This window comes from Lygodium microphyllum, chromosome 9 (genome assembly GCF_053477565.2).
Source record: "Lygodium microphyllum isolate KBCC chromosome 9, Lygodium_microphyllum_v1.1.10, whole genome shotgun sequence".
Classification (NCBI taxonomy): Eukaryota; Viridiplantae; Streptophyta; class Polypodiopsida; order Schizaeales; family Lygodiaceae; genus Lygodium; species Lygodium microphyllum.
The window spans coordinates 152,819,235-152,840,300 of NC_141143.1; the positions used below are offsets into that span (position 1 = coordinate 152,819,235).

At 41.0% G+C, this 21,066-nt stretch overlaps 1 protein-coding gene across 3 annotated transcripts in view; it reads right to left on the minus strand.

Moving 5' to 3' along the window:
* The window catches only part of AGL26 (tRNA (cytidine(34)-2'-O)-methyltransferase), a 96,538-nt gene that overhangs the window by 55,271 nt on the left and 20,201 nt on the right, over nt 1-21,066 (minus strand). For all 3 annotated transcript variants that reach the window (XR_015691935.1, XM_087685322.1, XM_087685321.1), the window contains exon 3: nt 5,279-5,347. Coding sequence is in view for 2 of the 3 variants with exons in the window: in XM_087685322.1 (XP_087541448.1) it covers nt 5,279-5,347 (69 nt within the window). In the remaining variant the exon portion in view is untranslated. The remainder of the gene's footprint in view (nt 1-5,278; nt 5,348-21,066) is intronic.

A 21,066-nucleotide genomic window follows, 5' to 3' on the forward strand; every position in this document is an offset into this window, starting at 1 on the left:
GTAGGAGAGTTTGGCATTTACTGAGACTCATGTCCTCCACTATGATAGTCAAAGTGCTATCATGCTAGCACAAAATCCCGCATTTCATGCAACGATGAAGCACATATAGGTGAAGTATCACTTTATCAGGGATGTACTTGATAGCAAAAGCATTGAGCTTGTTAGGGTGCATATAGATGATAATCCTACAGATCTTTTCATGAAGGGACTTCCAACAGAGCAGTTTGCTCATTGCCAATAGATGATGGGAGTTAGTATATGTATTTAACTTTGTATATACTTAGACTTAGCTGATTCTTTTCTCAACCTTCAAGCACACTGCCTTTAGGTGGGAGGTTGTTGGCAATAAAGGGCCACTGTGCCTTTTATACATGCTCGGGTGTGAACACTCCCTTAGCACTTGTACTTTAGTCCTTTACATATAACTATCAAAAAACCTAAAGAATGGTACATCTTTTTCGTATCCATACATCATGCCTCACACTCTACTACGGCTCCCTCCCTCCCTCCCTCCCTCCCTCCCTCCCTCCCTCTCTCTCTCTCTCTCTCTCTCTCTCTCCATCACCATTGCCTAACATTGAACCTTCATTGCGCATCAACCACCACATATGGCCTGCAGCCTTTGCCCATTCCACCTACTACCACCTTTTTTGCACTATTGGGAGCTACCGCAAGGAGCCACTGCTAAGAGGGGGAGAGAGAGAGAGAGAGAGAGAGACTCTACAAGCCTCTAGTCGCCATTGCAACCTCCCACTGCCACTACAACTACAGTTGCCTTCCATTGTTGTCACTGTTTGCGTGTTGCTTGTTAGGGGGGGGGGGGAGGGGAAAGAGAGAGAGAGAGAGAGAGAGAGAGAGAGAGAGAGAGAGAGAGAGAGAGATTAGCCTTGCAGCAACTGACACCAACCATTGTTGGCTCCTACCACCACTGCCACCGCTAGCTCCTACCACCATTAACACCACCGTCATGAGCTTCTCCCTGGCCACATCATCATACGCACTGCTGCTATTGCTGTGAACTGAGCTGACACCCTCCAACACTATGGTGTGTACATTGTTCCTTGGCTAGCTCCCCTACCATAGAGAGAGAGCGAGAGAGAAAGAAAGAGAGAATGTGTGTGTGTGTGTGTGTGTGCGCGCGCGCACGCGTGCACTCTGGAGACTGCCTCTGGTAGAGAGTCGAGAGGGAGGGAGGACATGAGAGAGAAAATCCTCATCATTAAAAAAGAGAGAGGGGAGGAGGGGTGAGAAACAATTGTACGTTAGGAGGGAAAAAGAGAGACTTTGAAAGTCAAATTTAGGTTTGGGAACACTTGGAAGTTTGGGACGAATGCGGACATTCAGAGATCACCCAACCCACAAACAAAATAATAATATAGTATAGATTATTCTATGCATCTCATTGAGCAAAGCACCCATAAGCAACTTGCTTAAATTCGATCTCCAACAATCCCCACCACGGTTCTATCACCTCTATACGCCTATATACCTCTTCCCTATTACTTCATCATCAACACCCTTGCATGTAACTTTGTACATACTCTATACTGGTGATTTATGAGCCAACATTTCGTTTCTCTAATGGGCACTAATTCAAAAAACAATAATAATAATAATAATAAAGAATAAAGGTTCAATGTGGTTAATACATCACCTTTGCAAGTCTTGGTAGGACACTGAGCAGTGAGTAGATGATGAGAACCCTTTGTCTGATGCCTCGACCCCTCTAGGGTGGCCCTTTGGACTTAAGGGAAGATAACCATCACCTCTATAGTCTTGGTATGTTCTTGGGCAGCCAATGTGCACCCATTGACCAATGCCCTAGCTCCTTTGAGGTGGGACCTCACGAGGTAACATGGGGTGAGCTTTACTTTCAATCCCTCCAGATTTCAGTTTTGGGCCTGAGAGGGGATGTTACGCTAAAAAAGGTGCATTACACATTAAACCTTCATTAGCTCACTAAGCAATCCCAAAACTCAAATGCACTCAGTGTGTTTCAACGTCCCATAAGAAACTCCCCCACTTTTGGTTAGTTCCATCTTTAGAGAGCATGCTAGGTCACTTGCATCCCTTGCATCCTCAATCTTGACTCTTCCCCCTTCAATGGCTGCCATGATGCCATATTCAACTAGCTGCTAACCTCCATCTCCAACTGATGCCATGGACACCCTACAGTTCATCCCATGGACTGCATTTGTTCCCAGCCTATGATGCCATCAATTTGTTGCAATTGGAGCTGTCCATCTGCTAATGGCCTAATTTGATGGCCCATCTGCAGTTGTAGCTACCCATCTGATCTTGGACCCACCCATTTGCTAATGGCCCATCTATTGTTGGAGCCATCTATCTGCTGTCGGAGGCACCCATCTGCTAATGGCTTGAAGTAGTGGAGTTTTCCTGCTATTGTACCAGCATTTTCTGCATCACCTCCTTCAACAACTGCCACACTTACCACTAGTCAATATCTACAACAGGTCATTTTTTTGTTTTCAGCACTTTCTATATCATCCTCTACTCCGATTGGAGGTTATTGCACTCCATGTCCGTCTCGAGTGGACAATACACATCAACGTCTTCATCAGCCCACTCCCAACTATTGGAAATATCTGCCCTTGAGCATTATGTACACTCACCCAGTTACAATCAGCATCATTCATTCATCAGCTTCTACTCTCTTATGTTTTTTGCATTCTTGTATTTTTCATTTTGTGATTTTATCTGAGCTATCATGTTGTAGTTGTGTTTGCACATTCTATGTTTTCTCAATGCAAACCCTAGCATATTTCCACTAAGCGGTTTGGAGAGCAATCTCATATGCTTATATGAGAATCTCATATAAGCCCAAGTCAGCATAGGAGAAACAGTCATGTCTAAGGTAAAAAGAGGCCTGAACACAAGGTAAGAAAGCCATCTGCAGAGATAGCCATCATATCATTAATGGCAAGGTGGTCACATCAATATATCTAGCATAGGGGGCAAGGATACAACTTGCAATTAAGACCTACAATGATTAGAACTTGGATGGATGAATTGAGGAGGCGATTAGAGGCATAGATATGAGCTCTTTTACAAAGACACACCAAACTATGAAGAGAGGACTACCCTGCATAGCAGGGTTCTAGTGGAAATCAGTCTTTAGAGGAAGCGCATGGAGAGAAAAATAGGACGAAAGAATCAAATGTGGTAATTATTCTTTTCATGAGAGAGCTTTAGCTGAGGATAAGTATTGTGAGCAAAGACCCAAAGGTCCACTTCATTTGGTTGAGATTCTAGGTGGTAGAGATCAAGGCCAAAACCAAATATACTATTTCCCACCAAACACCTCCAGATATGCTATAGACTCAAATGATGCAAAAGAGGGGAGGGGATATCAAAAGAAGAAGGTAGGAGGGACTACATCACCATATAGCACTCTTTTCATGAGATCCCACACTGCCTAAGACTAGGAGAGGGGTTGTTGATAGGGGGTTTCGAAGTAAGAGCGATAAGAAAACAATCAATTACGTTTGATTTCCCCACAGCAAGAGTATACATGTAACATCACACATGGAATCTGTGGATACCTGGGGAAATCACAATTATGGTTGGGAGAAACTAGAGCTAGGATTGTGGCACCATCTCCTGATCTATAATCGAATGAGGACATGCCCACAGTTAGGCAAACACATATGCTTCCCACATGGAGGAGGAAGCAGCATAGTGGACTATATATTGGGGACTTGGGAGACATCACAACTGATATATAACTCCCTACTAGCCCCAATCCATTAGAATATATCATAGTCAGGTTCAAATTCAGCACAACAGCACTATTTTGCTTCAGAGTTGCTGAGAAGTGTTAATCTGATGCCAGAAAGTGATGTATCAGCTGTCGCCTGCTGATCAGGGGCTGGAATCTGCTGTCAACAGCTGTTCTGATGGATTAAATGCAGTCACCAGCTGTTTAAGGCACCATAAATACTGTCACCTGCTGAGAAGGACCACCAGAATGCTGTCGCCTTTAATCAAGGCTAACCTACCAGGCTTCAGAATGCACACTACAGCAGTCACCCAGTCTAGGAGTGCCCACTTTTACCCACCTCCAACCCTGAATGGCTCACACCAGCCCTGCATGGCATGTTCTCTCTCCACCTGCCAAGTGACACACTTGATAATGCAACTCTCAGCCTCTAGAAATGAATTTCTAGCACTAATTAATTGGGGAGATTCAAAATTCACTTGGCCTTCCCACAAATCGGCCACTGTCCATCCCCAATTTAAATTGGTAAGCCCTATGACTTTAAAAGTCTTCAAACTTTCATTAGCCTTAGTTCTAAGCATTAAATGTTTAATTTCCCTAGCCCCAATGACACCACAAGCATAGCTGCCAGAAACTGTAGTGTTGTCGATAGGGAACTGCATCTCACAAGAAACCTGTGAAGATAGACAGTCCCTGTAGTATCATCAAAAAGGCCCTATACAGCCTCTACTGAAGAGGCAACCACAGTCTCCTGCTTCTTGCTGGACCAAGAAAAGGGACCAGAGCAAGAGAAAACATATACCCACAATGGGACATTTGGTTATCCAGGTCTCCAGCCAAGTCAAAGTCGGCATACCCCTGCAATGTGAATCCCTACCTGAAATGCAAGCCATACAAATAAGTCACCTGGGTTCTCTATGTTTGCAACTGACTTGTCCATATGCATCATAGCCTCCATCTCTTTTATGTACAGGTGTGCCCATGTTCACATGCTATGCAGCATTGCCATTGAAATTCAGTTTTATCTTTCTTCCTCTTCCACCTTTTGTGAGTTTGATTTCCTCATCTGAGTTCTTAAAATTTGGCTACATGCTATGTTTGGTAACGCAGCCTTGGCTACACCCTCTTCATTCAGTGGTGACTTGGAAAACTTGAATTGCAATGATTTGCGAATTTCATTGTCTTTTGTAACTATAGACACATACCTAGAAAAGACACTTTGTTAGATTGTTCTGGAATTACAGTTCTATATGGCACACTGCCTGTAAAGAAACAAGAAGAAAGGCAGTAAAAGTTTTAAAATCCAGGTAAATGTACTATACTGGGGTGTACTCACTGACTGTACTATACTGGAGTGTATCCACTGAATGTTTTTGGATCAGAATAAAACAAGATTTCAACAGATTGTGCAGCAGACTTAAAAACATTGCTCAAATAGAAGACCACCTTAATTCAAGCTTCTGAAAGAAAAGGCTTTCTTCAACCTATTAGGAGACAAATTTAAAATCAAGCAAGAAACCCTATTCAGGAAAGTATTACCTCAATGAGATGTAAACCTACAGAAGCTGCAGCACATGTCCTTGCTATAGAGCCAGTATTTCCAGCAATCTGCAGAAAGCACAAGCAAGTGATATAGAGCCACAATATGAAGCAAGTATGAGGCAGTGTAAGAGTGCTCAGTTAAAAACGCTCCTCCTGCCTAAAACTTACTTAAATCATCCCTTTGGGATAGGGTTTAGGCAAAATCACCATTTTGGGAATTATGCAAAGGAAGTGTATCTCAAACTTGGACCTTGTACAACCTTCATACTCGTACATAATGCCAAACATGTTTACCTCTTAAAAACACAGTTCACACATTATGAGTATCAACATCACATAAACAAAGTATACGACACAAGCTATTACACAAAATAAAGCACGACCTTCAAACGTCTGCAAAACGTTAAGCTAAAAAAGATGTATTACACACTAAAGAGCCCCAAAACTCTAATTTACAGAAGTGTCTATATCCCATAAGCTGATTGCTGCACTGCTGCCTGCATTTACTGTTTATGCAGGCCGCCCTGCATCAAATCACTCTCCTACAGCTGTCACCCAGCTGCAGCTTGTTGCTGCTGATCAGCTGCCATCATCTTTTGGGAATTACATTGTTGTAACTTGTTTTTACCAGTTCCAGCCCCAAAGTCTGCTGTGTTTCCAGCCAGTTGCCCTTCCACATTCAGCATCACCTCAGCTCCAACTGGTGGTTACAAACCTCGACATCCATCTTTGGTGGACGTCACTCTCCGACTACTCGCTTTATCCCCTCCCACAAGAGTCATCAACTGTTGGACACCTCTGCCTTTGAGCATCTTGTACACTCTTTCATTCATTTACAACATTCCTTCATTCACTTCAAAGAGCTCTTTCTTCTCTATTTGTGTTCTTGTGTTTTGCATTTTGTGTTTCTCTATGTCTCGGTCATGATCATATGCTCAATGCTTTCTTTTGCAAAACCTAGTATATCTTCACATGGTACCAAAGTTGGTGCTCTTCTAAAGAGTTACCTAAGGCTATTGTGGATTGCTTGGTTTGTTCTTGATTACACTATACGTCACATGCTAATTCACAATAGCTCAAACCACTCCATCTTCGAATCCTCTAATGTTCTCTCAAACTATTCCTGCAATGGAGACTATGTTGAGGCATTATGGTCTTGATTTGAAGGAAAACATTCCATCTACTAACCTTTCTTCTAGGGATTATTCACAAAGGCCCAAGTCTTCTTCGTCTAATATTCCTTGACAAGGTGCATCTTAGTTGGAGCTCTCCACTAGCAAGACTAATCACCTCTCAATTGAGGAAAGACTATCCATCCACTCAAGAAACATCCAAAAGTTCAAAGTCTTCAATTTCAAGCCCAATGGCAAGCATCCATTTTCTCTTATCTTGGAATTCGTCTTTCTCCCCTTTCAGCTGAGGTGTTGTTATCCTTTAACATCATTTACTACTCCCTTACTTTATTTCTTTTCATGTTAGGTGGACTACTACTTTGGTGGTTGTGCCTACTACACTTGGTCGATATTTGAGCCATCTCCCAAGATTGAGCACAGGCATATCCCGAGTGACTTTGTGGTTGACTCTTCCCCGCTCTTCCGATTGGAGAGTGTCTGGTCGTCCTTCTTCATCCATTTGCATAGTGGACTGCTATCCTAGTGCTTCTTGACTAGCATGGAGCCCTCTTCCAAGGTTGAGATTTGGGCTTTCCTACACCACTTGGTCAATGCAAAAGCCCTCTCTTGATATCGAGTACGTGCATGTTCCACATATCTAAATGATTGGTTCTTCTTTGGCTCTTACAACTGAGGGATGTCAAGTCTGCCTTCATCATCATACTATATCTTGTGGTTTTGACAAGAGTTATGATTCAATTTTAATCAATTATGACTTAGTTATATTGGTTGCAAACCTCGGCATAATTTGGCAGTAGTATAGTATGAACAGCAAGAACCAATGTTATTTAACCATGATGCCTATGCTTTTTTAATTCAATATTGCTTTGCTTTTGTCACCTTGTGTAGGGGTAGTTATCATGTGATGGTGTGCATATGAGGTGTGGGGGGATTTCCTCAAAGCAATATGCTCACTCTGCAATCAATGCATACACCTTTGAATTCCTTGGCGTTTATGCAAAGAGAACCAGGAAGGAAGGTCTAGCAAATGATGGGGGTAAAGACGTGTGCCTATGCCACTCTGTATTTACTACACACAACATGACTTGTACACTTGTACACTACAGGTGGCAGATGCCCATCACTGTCACTTTATTCTTTATTCTTTCAATGACTATTGAATAAGGAAAAGCCAATCATACATTCTGATTGTTGGAGTTCCCACATACGGTGTCTCTCTCTCTCTTGCTCCATTCGCCATACCTCTTGCTTTGCTCTTACTTTTGCTTGTGTACTTCCACTCAGATTCTACCTTTCAATTGGTATCAGAGAGGGCATTCGAGGATTTTCTTTATCTTTTGCTTCAACCTGGATTCAAAGCTTCAGCTCAAGGTTTCATAGCAACCATTGTTTCTTCCTCTCGAGATGTGCATTGAGTCTTCTCTTCTCTGAACTTATTCCAGCTTGCTCTCAACTTGTTAAGAAGATTCCCAGGGCTTAGTTGAGACTTGATGAGTACTTATTGAGCTGAGAAGCGGTCATTCTCTCCATTTTTAAGTAGATACAAGAAGTTGCACGTAGCTATGGCAGCTTGATGATACTTTCGTATTTTGGCCATAACTTTTGCATACAATAATAGATTCAAGTGTTCTATAGCTAGTAAATCAAGAGTGCGATGAGAGCTACAAATCTAAGTACTCAGAGAGTTGATTCTATGCAGTTTTCAATTCTTTGTTTTACATAGAACAAAACACTCCTGGTTTGGATAGCAAACAATAAATTCTATAATGCATGTTAAATGCTTCGGGGATGCTATTTTGGTACCTAGATGGTATGGTTATGCTTTGGGATGGTATTTGGATTATTTAGAGCTTGATTAGCTCAGTTTTGCAAAGGTTTATTGATGTTGTAATAGTTTGGACAGCAAGCATATAATAGTGAGCTTAATACTTTGAATGCCTATTGTGCCTACATGATATTTAAGGGTATGCGACATGTCAATGGTGATATCTAGTATTGATATATGAACCCCGATTTGGTTATAACATCCTTTGGCACTTGGATTTGAGCTACATTTAATGTACTTGGACTTTGGTCAATTACTTTGATCTTTCGTACTTACTTATAGGTATTGAAGCTTCATTGGACACTTTGGCTCCCGAATGTATTTGTGATACACTTGGGCTTTTCAGATACTTTGATGTATATGTCTTGAGCTTTGCTTGCTCATTTTGCATTCCGGACTTGCTTCTAGTGGGAGACGCTTGTATTTACTTAGCAAAGCTTGGTTCTTTGAGATAGTGGAACTCTTAGTTCGTGTATATGCTCTCCTACATACTATTGGATGCAATTATCTCTCCTTGTGGACTAATTTGATTCCGTAAGCTTTAGACACCATCACTTACCTCTGTCAACAGTTTGTCAATGATGTATATGCTTATGGAATGTGTGGTTTACTGACAGTTTGAGTTCATGACAATCTTTGGTACCGATGGTCTATGCTTAGTCACTGCTAGTTGTATTCTTTGTATCTTGGTTACTACTTGGATATCCTTAGTAGTGGGAGCTTCTTTCTTGGCTATTTGCCCACAATTGGATTGACATATGATACTGTCTTTATTTCAGCATTACTGCAATTACAGTTTTCACCATTGTCTTGGAGACCAAACATTGTACTTTGACACTCTATTGCTTGTAGTTGGTGGATAGCTCTATGCTTTGGTTTTCGCTTGTTTTCGCTGAGTTTTGGGGGCTGATTTACAGTCATTTATAGCAGCCCATTCTCTTGGATTTGCATTTGTATATTTTCATTATGGCCAATTCTTCGAATAATAGTGGTATTTTCAATATTGAAAAGCTTGATGGCACAATTTTCACCTATTGAAGGAGGCAGATGTGGTAGGGTTCAAAAGAAGCAAGTTAGGCCATTGAAAATCAAGTGTAAAGCCCGAAGGCATGTATCAAGATGAGTGGGATGAGTTGGATCATGGATGAGTTATGTACATTCATCCTTATACTATCATTGTCTAAACACGTTTACTTCAATGCTGTTACACCTATTGATAATTCTTGGCAATTATGGAAAAAGATATGCAATCTTTATGACAAGCAAAGTTCTACATCACAGATGTATCGGTTGAAACAACTTACAGACTGTAACCAGCCTTTCTTCTCGGATAGGGTGGTAAATAACTTGATTAAGCACTATTTACAGCAATTAACAAATTCACAAAACTGAAAAGTACACTTTACCATATAATCTTGGACATTGGACACCTTGTTGGCCCCAAAACTAGAGCCCCTTTCGGTATTTATTTAACTTAATTGAAGAAGTGGATGTACAATGGGATTCTCCCAATCCCTTTCGGTATTCCAACTCCCCTTGCTGTTCAAAATGACCAGCAAGTCTTTAATCTAATTTGCCCCCTTAATTTGGGCAATCAATTGGCCTTCACCTGCTTTTATGGAGATAGAAAAATGCCCCAAATTCAATTATTTGCTGGTCCCTCCACTTGAATAGGCTAAAAACAGCTTCAGCCTTGTTGAATCCAAGTCTTGGAGCTTCCAATTTCCGGCACGCTTCCTGAGGCTGCTGCTAAACCCTAATTTCTGCTGCAAATTAGGGTTTACAGCAAAGAAATCTGAAATTTCTCCGTCTCTGGTGATCTCAATGCTGCAATCTTTGGAGTAAGACTGTAGAAAGGCTCAGAGATAAAAGAGAATGCTGAGGAGAGAGAAAATTCAGACTTTCTTCGCAAAGAACTGAAGAAAATCTATCATTTCCTGTTGTTGCCTTGTGTCAATAGCCTGTAGATGCTGTCACCTGTTGCTGATTGGTCTTCTCCTGTCCCTCGTTGCCTCAATAGGTCCTCCAATGGCTGCAAATCAGACCAGCAACATCTCCTCCCTCTCTCTTGCAGATTGAATATACTAAAAATGCATATTTCCAGTCTCTAAAGACGTTTTTCAGTCTTGCATGGGCATTTTTAACAAGTGGCAGCCTTCCCAAATGGTTTTTCCAACATTATCCGTAATTAAATACTAATTTTCAGTCTTTAAATACTGAAAATCAATCTAATAATTATTTCGGTGCCTTGAAAAATAATCTGACTGGCCAATAATTAAATTGGCTAGGCAACTTCCATTTCCGAGTGTCTCTGTGCCATCTTTGACCATCAGATCAGCGTTAGAGGTACCATTATACCCACTTCTCTAGTATCACCAACTAACACTTATGGCCAAATGAATGACCTAGGCCAAAAACTGGCACCAGATACCACCAAGTACCTATACGGCATAACTTATAGCAACTTTTTCCTTTGACATCCCATGATTTTCTCGGGTCCTGGGCTCATAAATTTACTCTAACCCCAGTTACACCTCACATGTGCAACATTTACTTCCTTGCATTTGAATGAATTTCAATCAATTTTCAGCCACTTGACTTTGCAGGGCATTGAATTCAAGGATAATCTAACTCCCTTGTTCTTACTTGTGACACTTTTGAAGTCATGGGACACTTACGGTATAGCCATATGTGCTAATAAGCCTAAGGATAGATTGAAACTCCAAGATGTTGAGGGTGTTGTACTCACAAAGAAGATAAACATAAAAATGTAGATGCAGCCCGTACTTCTCATGCATTGACTATTAGGGCTAGACATAATGGTAAGAGCGGTAATGACCGCTATGGTAGAGACTTACAAAGGTCTCAATCCCGCAATAAGTTCCATGCTAACATGTTATTATTATGGAAAGCATAGTCATATTTGGCTGCACTGCCATAAGATGCATGATGATAAGCACAGAGAGAAAGGCAAGGGGAAAGTGCAAGAAAAGTCTGATGATTACAGTTCTTAGCATGTCAGTTTTAGTGTTGTTAGTCTGTCATCTCCCGGCCGCGAGCTCCTATCAGAGTCTAACAGAGATGTGGGAGCTCCGGCATTTTAGTGTGCATTTTTCGAGTTTTGTGAGCATTTTTCGCATTCCCCAACCTGGGCCACTCTTTCAAACATTATCCTAACTCCCTAATTTTATTGCCACATCAGCTATATTTTTCTACATTTTTTATGCTTAATGCAGTCGACCAACTAGCAATTGGCCAACCAGCATCAAGTCAACCAATTTTGGTATTTCTCACTACGGCAGATTGCTCCTTTTGCAAGCTGCTCCTCCAACTATGGGTAATTGTAGATTCTTGAGCATGTCTCAACACCAGTTTTTCCGCTTTACTGACTCAAGGATTCTTCTAAGTGACAGCAAGATTATCTTAGATCTGAGTCCCCTATGGACTCCCCGTTTCAGAGCACCCCTCTCCTCTCTTGGGTTTTACTCATGCCTACACTCACACAAGAGTGTCAGTGATCCACACGTAGGACACTGGGGCATTTATTTACTCTCCCTAAGAGAGATTTTTTCCCTCAATCACTTTTATTTTCATCTGTGTATTTGCATTATACATTTTGGTCACTTACTGCACAATACACGCATCTATGTGTGAACGCACTTCACTTTCACAACACTAAAGTCTAAGGGTTGTACTTTGTACTTTTCACTTCACAATCTATTATGAAAATTGTTGTGCTATGACCACTCCCTCTCTCTATAAGTTGTGTTCACTTCTTTCTGCTCCATTGCTGTACTTCGATCTTACATTTGGTATCAGAGTTGTTCAGCCAGCTGTCTCTCTACTCTCTTCACTCTCAGCTCAGCCCACATGCTACTCCTACCTGTGGCGACCTGTGTTTCTGATGTGCCTTCTCTGTTCTCCTCAATCTCTGCAACCTATCATGGCTGTTCAGACTGGTCCAGAACTACCACATCAGCATAGGCACAGTCCAAAAAGCCCTAATTTTGCAGGTGTAGTCTAGAATGCCATGTCAACACTTGCGCAGTCCAGAACTGCTCCAGATCTATTCCGCCTGCCATGTTAGCAGCCATGCAGCTCAAAACTAGTTCTGCTTGCTCTCGAGTTGCCACACCAGCATATTTTCAAATCTATGCAGCTGCTACAGGTATATTTTATTATTTTAATCAGAATTTCAGAGCCAAAGCAAAGGGCTTTTGCAGGAACAGATCAATTTCTGCTTTAGCAAGTGCTTTAGTGCACAAATTGAAGAAATTTGCAAATACTTGGGTCAATAAATTTGGGGTTTTTGTATTTTTGGCAGACATTGGTACATGTAACGTGTTTTTAGTTTGAAATTGACTAAAACTACGCACATTGGACAGTCAAATGTTTGGGGCTTTTGTGTTTTTAGTGCTACTGAGCACTCTTATTGCCTTGAACAGTGTGTTGTTTGCTGAAATCTGGAAATTTTCAGAACACTGAGGTAGTATTGGTTAAGTGTGATATGATTTGGTGGTTCTTTTGACTAAATTTGGTGGACTACAGCTTGGCATTTATTGTAATTTCTGGAAATTTGAAGATTTCTAGGTCAGCCAGCTTTTGTAATTGCTCTTTTTGCATTTAATTAAGTGACATTTATCATGGCAACTCATGGATAGAATGATGTCTTCACTTATGTTTCGAAAGAGGATAGATTAGATGGCAACAACTATTTTCTGCGGTCCTTTATGATGAAAAATGTGCTTGTTGCAGAAGGTCTTTGGGATTATGTCAATGTGGAAGCAGTATGTCCTAGTGATTTGGCTCTTGCAACCCCTCCACAATCAGGAGGTCATGGACAAAGGCAAGAGTGGTGCAGCAGCAACCTCTCAACAAGCAACAAGATATGGATAAAGCCAAGAAGTTGCCACACATACAGCATCCCAAAGAAGAGCTGCTCAGCGGACTTGGGACACTAGCGATGCCCAAGCATTATCACTTATTTCATTGGCAATTCAACAATCGATAATCCCGCATATTCGTTCTACTACTACTTCACAAGTAGCATGGCTCACACTTGAGCACATGTTTGCTGGTAAGAATGAGGCATGCATTTCTTTTTTGGAAAAGGAGCTTGAATATATGAAGATGGAAGAAGGTGATACTGTGCAAGATCACCTTAATAAAATTCAAGACTTGAGCGAGCAATTGATCAATGTAGATGAGTATTATTCTAATGCTCAGATGATTTCTACTACTTTGAACTCTTCGACACGGTCTTATTTGGCCTTCCACATTGCATTGAATCTTACAAATTGGGTTTCTCCACAGCCACTTACTTTAGCTTATTGCTGGAAGAAGAGCAAAAAAAGAATAATACTGGTACACATGAAGTAGCTTCTAAACAAACTTTTGTGGCAAAGCAAAAAGGTAAGGGCAATCAGCCCAAGAATGCTCCGCAGAGTTCTAGAAGTTCTGGAACTTCACAGAACAACAAGAAGCAAAGAGGCACACAAGCGAAGAAGGGCAAGTGCCATTACTGAAAAAGCCAGGTCATTATATCACAGAATGCAGGAAATGTATTGCCAAGGAGAAAAAGGAGTCTGGGATATCAGTTTCAAATGCACCTTCTACTTCTACTACCACAAAGTCTGCATCTTTTGTCATTGACCATGACTATTGTTTTTATACTTGTGGTTATGACTCTTCTTGGGCAAATAGAGCATTCAACTCTACCGAGGATACTAGTACTTGGTTTTTTTATAGTGGTACTTCTAAGCACATTACATCTCACAGGGATTTATTTACTTTTGTTGTTGCAGCTCCTGTTGGCAAATCAATACAATGTGCCAACAATGCATCTTATCCTGTTAGAGACATTGGAGAGATTATTTTGAAAGCCATTGATGGCTCTACTCTTTGTTTGCACGATACTTTATATGTGCCAAGGATAAAGAAGAATTTGTTGTCTATTTCTTCTTTAGCAAAATATGGAATGCAAGTCACTTTTGACGATGAGTGTCCACTGGCACATTATGCCATGGACTTTATGAGTTAAATGCTCACTCTATTAATCAATCAGTTTATTTGGCATCTACTCTTACTCCTGCTATGTCACACGCAAAGTTATAGCATGCTCGTATGGGGCATGTGAATTATGGCAATCCAATGCTTATGCAGTGTACTGAGATGCTAGAAGGCCTACCTCTCTTAGAGAGACCTCTTAGGCATATTTATAAGGGATGCATTTTGAGAAAAATGCATCGGTTTTCTTTTCCTCGTGATGTTGCTTTCAGAGCTAAGGCCAAGTTGCAAATTGTGCATTCAGATATGTATAGACCCATGCAGACAAAGTCATTGGGTGGATGTTTTTCCTTCGTTAACTTCATTGATGACTTTACACATTTTTGTTGGGCTTTTTCATTGATTAAAAAGTCATAAGTGTATGATGCATTTTTGGCTTTTACTACACTTGTGGAAAATCAATCTAGTTGTAAGATTAAGACTCTTCGTTCGGACCGAGGGGGAGAATATATGTTTTCATTGCTGAATTTCTTTCTAAAGCAAAAAGGTATTGCACAACAATTTACTACTATATATCCTCCACAACAAAATGGGATTGCAAAAAGGAAGAATCGGTGACTTGTGGAGATCCTAGATGTATGCTAAAAGCTAAGAAATTGCCACTTGTTTTTTGGATGTAAGCAATTATGTGTGCTTGTCACATTTTGAATAAGTGCCCTACTAAAGCATTGAAAAATATTACACCTTTTGAAACTTGGAACAGCCATATATCTTCAATTGATCACTTTCGTACCTTTGGGTATCTTGCATATACTCATATTCCCAAAGCGTTGAGAAAAAAGTTGGACACAAAGACCGTCAAATGTATATTTGTGGGGTACAATACTAAAGGCCAAGGGTACAAATTGTACGATCCTACTTTCAAGAAAGTTTTTATCAGTAGAGATGTGATTTTTGATGAAAAATCAAAATTATCTCTTGCTAGTTACGATACATATCAGGTTGCAAAAGATGTGTTTCAAGGATTGCTACCCATTTCTTTTGATGATATAGCTGGAGCTCCATTAAATGAACAAAATGTTCAACCAGCTGCTCCATTAAATAATGAAGAAATTCAGCCATGGCTGATTAGAATATTCAGCAAGATGTTGAGATTCAACAAGAGCATACACATAATTAGGAAGCTAGGCATATAACCAGATGGTATTTGCAGATTATAAAAGATAGTCATTCGAATACTCCTCTTGCTGGTCGTACTCGAAGACAAACACGTCTACATGATTATGCTAATGCTATGGAGTTTGTTATGGTAGCAAACACACATGATGATGATGAGCATGATTCTTTTGAGGATGCACAACAAAGCGTGCATTGGATGGCAGCAATGCAAGCTAAATATGGTTCTATCGTAAAGAATCAAACATGGGATTTAGTTATATTGCCTGTTGGGAAGAAAGCCATTGGTATTAAATGGGTTTATAAGCTGAAACGAAAAGCGGATGGATCCATTGATAAGTACAAAGCCAGGCTTGTGGCAAAAGGCTATGCACAAAAAAAAGGCATTGATTATGAGGAGACATTTTCTCCTACATGCTGTATGACCACTATCACGTGTATGGTTGCATTGGCTATCCATTATGGTTGGATTGTGCACTAGCTTGACATTAAAACTACATTTTATATGGGAAACTTCAGGAAGAAGTGTATGTACAACAACCCATTTGTTTTGCAATTAAAGGATGAGAACACTTGGTATGCAAGCTAAAAAAGGCCTTGTATGGTTTGAAACAAGCTCCATGAGCTTGGTACGCAAAACTTGACACCTTCTTACTCAACCAAGGGTTCATAAATGACCCATCAAAGTCTACTCTTTACGTATGCAAAGAGAGGGGATCCTTACTAGTCATCTATCTTTATGTGGACGATCTTCCGCTCATAGGAACACATACTGATCAAATTTCAGCATTTAAGAAAAAATTGCAACAAACTTTCGATATGTCATATTTGGGACCTTTGCATTACTATTTGGACATTCAATTTATTCATGATGCTAGAGGCATTGGATTATCACAATCCAAATATATTAGTAAACTCCTTGAGAGATTTGGCTTCCAAGATTGCAAGCCACTAAGCACACCGATGGAGACTGGACTTAAGTTGTCTTTGCATGATGACAATGATATGTTTGACATCCATATAAATGCTCCAGTTGGCTGCCTCATTTATTTATGCATCACAAGGCTAAATATTCAGTTTGCAATTTCAGCCTTGGATAGATATATGCAGAGCCCATGCATGTCACATTGGCAAGTTATGAAGCGTACTTTCCATTATTTGCAGGGCACCAAGACTCCTTGGATTGCTTTATGCCAAGGGGGGGCTGCTACAATTTCTTGCGTTTCTTGGCTTAGCAAGAAACAATCCATTGTTGCCACATCGTCTTGTGAAGCTGAGTACAAGGCAGCTTTCACTACTACAATTGGAGTTGTATGGCTGAGACGTTTGTTGGCTGATCTTGATGTATCTGTCTCGGAGCCTATTCCTTTGTTTACTGACAATCAAAGTGCCATTACAGTGGCATGGAACCCAATGTTTCATGCACACACGAAACACACTAAGATACAATATCACTTTGTTAGAGAGAGGCTACATACGAGGGATATCAGCCTTGTCTACTATCCTACCAACAAGAATGTGGCAGACATCTTTACTAAAGCTCTTTCTCCCGACAAATTGAAGGCATTCCACAATGCTTCAAATTTGATCTCCTTTGGTGGATGACACTTGTATGCTCATCACCTATCACTCCAAGGGGGTTTGTTGGGTTTTACTCACACCTACGCTCACATAAGAGTGTGAGTGATCTGCACATCGGGCACTTTTTAACTCTTTGTAAGAGGTTTTTCATGTTCACAGATTGAAGACTACGGTGGAGGTGTGGAAGAAGCTTGCATCCGTATATCATCAAAAGACATTTGCCCACAAGATCTCCTTGGAGAAGAAGCTTTGGATGGTCAGTGTTAAAGACTCCTCTTCCATGCACGATCACATCCACAAACTAGAGGATATGCAGGACGAGCTTGCGTCCCTAAAAAGGATGATATCTTTGGAGGATATGGCTATGATTCTACTCACTTAGCTACCATCACCTAACTACAATATCTCCTATGCCAACCTTTTGACTTCGAGGTCCCGAGATACTCTTCTTTGGGAGCAGCTTTCGTCACTTGTCTTGGAGTATGATGAGCCTCTTAGAGAGGTGGGGACTAGTGAATCCAACTCCACAAAGGCTTTTACTATAGGTATTGGAGGGAGGAAGAGAAAGCCTCCAGCTAAGAAACAAGAGGATAGTAAAGATGATTCCAAGGATAAGAAGAAAAAGAAAACCAAGTGCTCACATTGTGGAAAGGGCACTCATCTTGAGGAGAAATGTTGGTAGAAGTACCTCCATTTGAAGCTAGGGAGGGATCCAAGGATTCAAAGGCTACACCTACTTGTCAAAATAACAAAGTATGCTCTGATACCATGTTAGAATATGCGATGATGCAAAGCGACAATAGGGTTTACGAGAAGAAAGGCAAACACAGAGAGGAGAGAAATTCAGAAACAGAAAAGAACACGATGATGATGCATTAAATCATGCCATGAGAAGGAAAGCTGATACAATGAAGCCAAAGCTCAAAAGATGACTCCACTGGCCTATCTGAATCATGCGGCAACACCTGTAGAAAATCTACATAGTGAAGGGAGTGAAAGGCAATTCTCCAGACAATGAGCTATCGAAGTAATCACTTGAAAGTGAAGGACAACTGTTGAGGGAGCAAAGCGTAATTCTTTGATGTTACCTGGGATGAGGAAGATGATCATCAGCTATTGAGGGAGCAAAGCGCAGTCCTTGAATATCATAGGGGTCTAGTTATGCCAAAAGAGGAGCACCCAATGGTCTGACCATCTGTCTGTGGAGAAGTCATAGCACTACAGTGTCAACTTGCAAAAGGGAGGGTAGAAGGGAGAGGAAGAGAAGGGTATCTCTATCTCCCAATGGTGCAGCAAAAATGAAGGGGAAAATCACTAGATGATGCCGACTCCACAACCTGCCTTTGCTTTCTCTAATGAACAAGGTCTTTAGCTCTCTAAGCTCTTGTGCTCTAATACCATGTTAGAATAACAGGTATGCTCTGATGCCATGTCAAAATATCTGGTGATGCAAAGAGACAATAGGGTTTTCCGAAAGAAACATAGAATGTGTACGGAAAACATTGAGAGAGAAGAGAAACTCAAAAACAAAAAAAGAACATGATGATGATGCACTCAATTATGCTATGAGAAGGAAAACTAACACTTTTAGTCATTATGTGTAACCCTATTTCTTAAGAGTACAAGAGCGAGAAGAGCTCCTATTTTTACAAGACTAAAAGGTGTTTGCGGAGAAGCAAACCTCCTTTAAAGTTCATGGTGTTTCAAGTTGATAATAGTAGTGAGTTTTGTTCTAACCTATTTTTTGAGTTTTGCAAGGATCACATTATTCACATGAAATATTCCCATCCGAATACACCATCTGAAAATGGTATAATGGAGTGTGCTAATCGAACCATGCTTGAGATGGCATGGTCAATGTTGGAGCATAGGGGTCTTCCCCATTCTGTGTGGGGTGAGGTCATGGCTACTACGGTTCACATTTGCAATAGGTCACCTACTTCAGCATTGAAGGATATGACTCTCTACTAGGCTTTCATTGAAAAGAAGCCTTCTATTTTCCACTTTCGCATCTTTGGATGCGAGGCATATGTCCATGTGGACAAGAAGAAAAGGAGGAGTAAACTTGATTTCAAGCCAAACAAGCTTATCTTCCTGGGTTACAATATGACCACGAAGGGCTATCGACTCTATGATCTATCAACACGTAAGATTGCAGTGAATAGGAATGTGATCTTCAATGAGTCTATGGCCTTTGAGAATCCGATTCATGGCGCTTCAACAATACAAGTGCTTCTTCGTCTTCAATTGACACCCCCTCCCCCCCACTTTCAGCCCCTCCCCTTCCTTCCAAGTTACCCCTTGGCACCCCTTCTTCATCTGCAACTCCTCCCCCTCCTTCTTCCACGCCCTCGCTCCTTCCATCCTTGACAGCTCCTTCATCGAGTATTCATACCCCTTCCCCATCTCCCCAGATTTCCTCTAGCGGGGATTGAGCTATTAAAGGGGGATCTCTCTTCATCAAGTGAGAAAGATCCACCTTCCCTTAGTGAGGGGGAGTCCCTTACATAGATAAGTGCTTTACAGGTACCAACGGCTACTCGCTCTCCTTTGCAACGCGATGATCCTATCATCATTCCTCAATGGTATCGGCAGCTCATGCAAGATTCAAGGATTACTCAATTCCTTGCGACGCCTCTTGGCCCTCACAGGTCAGCTAGGTTGCAAGGCTGACGGGGTAGTTCACTCTATGTGAACTATGCTCTTATGTCTCAAATTCTTCAGGATCATGCGCCTACTATAGTTGATGAGGCTCTTGCGCAAGATGTTTAACGCAATGCTATGAAGGCTAAGCTCGATTCTATTGAGCAGAACCAGACTTGGAAGTTGGTTCCTCGTCCAAAGAAGCAAAAGGTGATTGGTGTGAAGTGGGCCTTCAAGACTAAGTATCTTGCAGATGGAACCTTGGACAAGCATAAGGCATATCTTGTTGCTAAGTGATTTTCTTTAAGGGGGGCAGGTTTGGATTATTTTGAGACTTTCGCATTGACAACTTGGATGTCCACTATTCGAGCTATTCTAGCTTTGGCCACTCATCACTATTGGCCCGTTTATCAGATGGACATGAAGTCGACCTTTCTTAATGGCATCTTGAAGGAGAAGATTTATGTCGCAAAACCTCTTGGTGTTCTTATATAGGGGAAGAAGGACCATGTTTACAAGTTGCAGAAAGCCCTTTATGGCCTAAAGCAAGCTCTTATGGCTTGGTATCAATGAATTGATTGATTCTTCTTGGAGAGTGGCTTCCATCGATCAAATCATGACCCCAACCTTTATTACAAGGTTGCGGAGGACACGTGCATCTTGGTCATCTTATATGTTGACGACCTCATCATTAGAAGGAGCAATACACGAGAGGTTGATCGTACTCGTTGACAAATATTGGACCAAAAGTTCGACATGACGGATCCTGGAATCCTACACTTCTTCCTTGGATTGTGGATCTATTAGATGGCACAGGGCATTTTTACCTCGCAGCACAGGTACATCTTTGAGCTTCTTTCGGAGTTTGGTGTGGCCGAGTGTCGGCCTATTTCATAACCCATGGATCCAAAGTCCAAGCTCTTGGCAACAAGTGATGCCACCTATTATAGGCGCCTTATTGGCCTGTTGATCGGGCTAATCCATACTCCGTCAAACATCTCTTTTGTAGTGGTTTTGTTGTCTTCTTTCATGAAGACTCCCACTCAGGCCCATTGAAGAGTTGGATGTTGATTATTAGGTAGTTGTAAGTTGCATCCAAATCATATGTGTCATCATAGCCACTCTTTATGATGGCCTTATTGCTCATATAATTAGTCTCACCAACAATTATGTTGCTATGAAAGCTTGAGTGTAACAACTTGCCCCATCAAGCTTACCTTTTAGATACATGAGAGGACGATGAATTACCAATATTTGTGATATTAAAACCCAATAATTTCATGAATTTTTTACTCGCTAACTTGAGAGCAGTGCTAAGCAATGCTGAAATTATAGTAAGCAAGCTTGAGTACATGTATGCACACATATAAGAAATTACATGCCTTTGCATATAGATTCATATGAATGTACACTCTATCCTA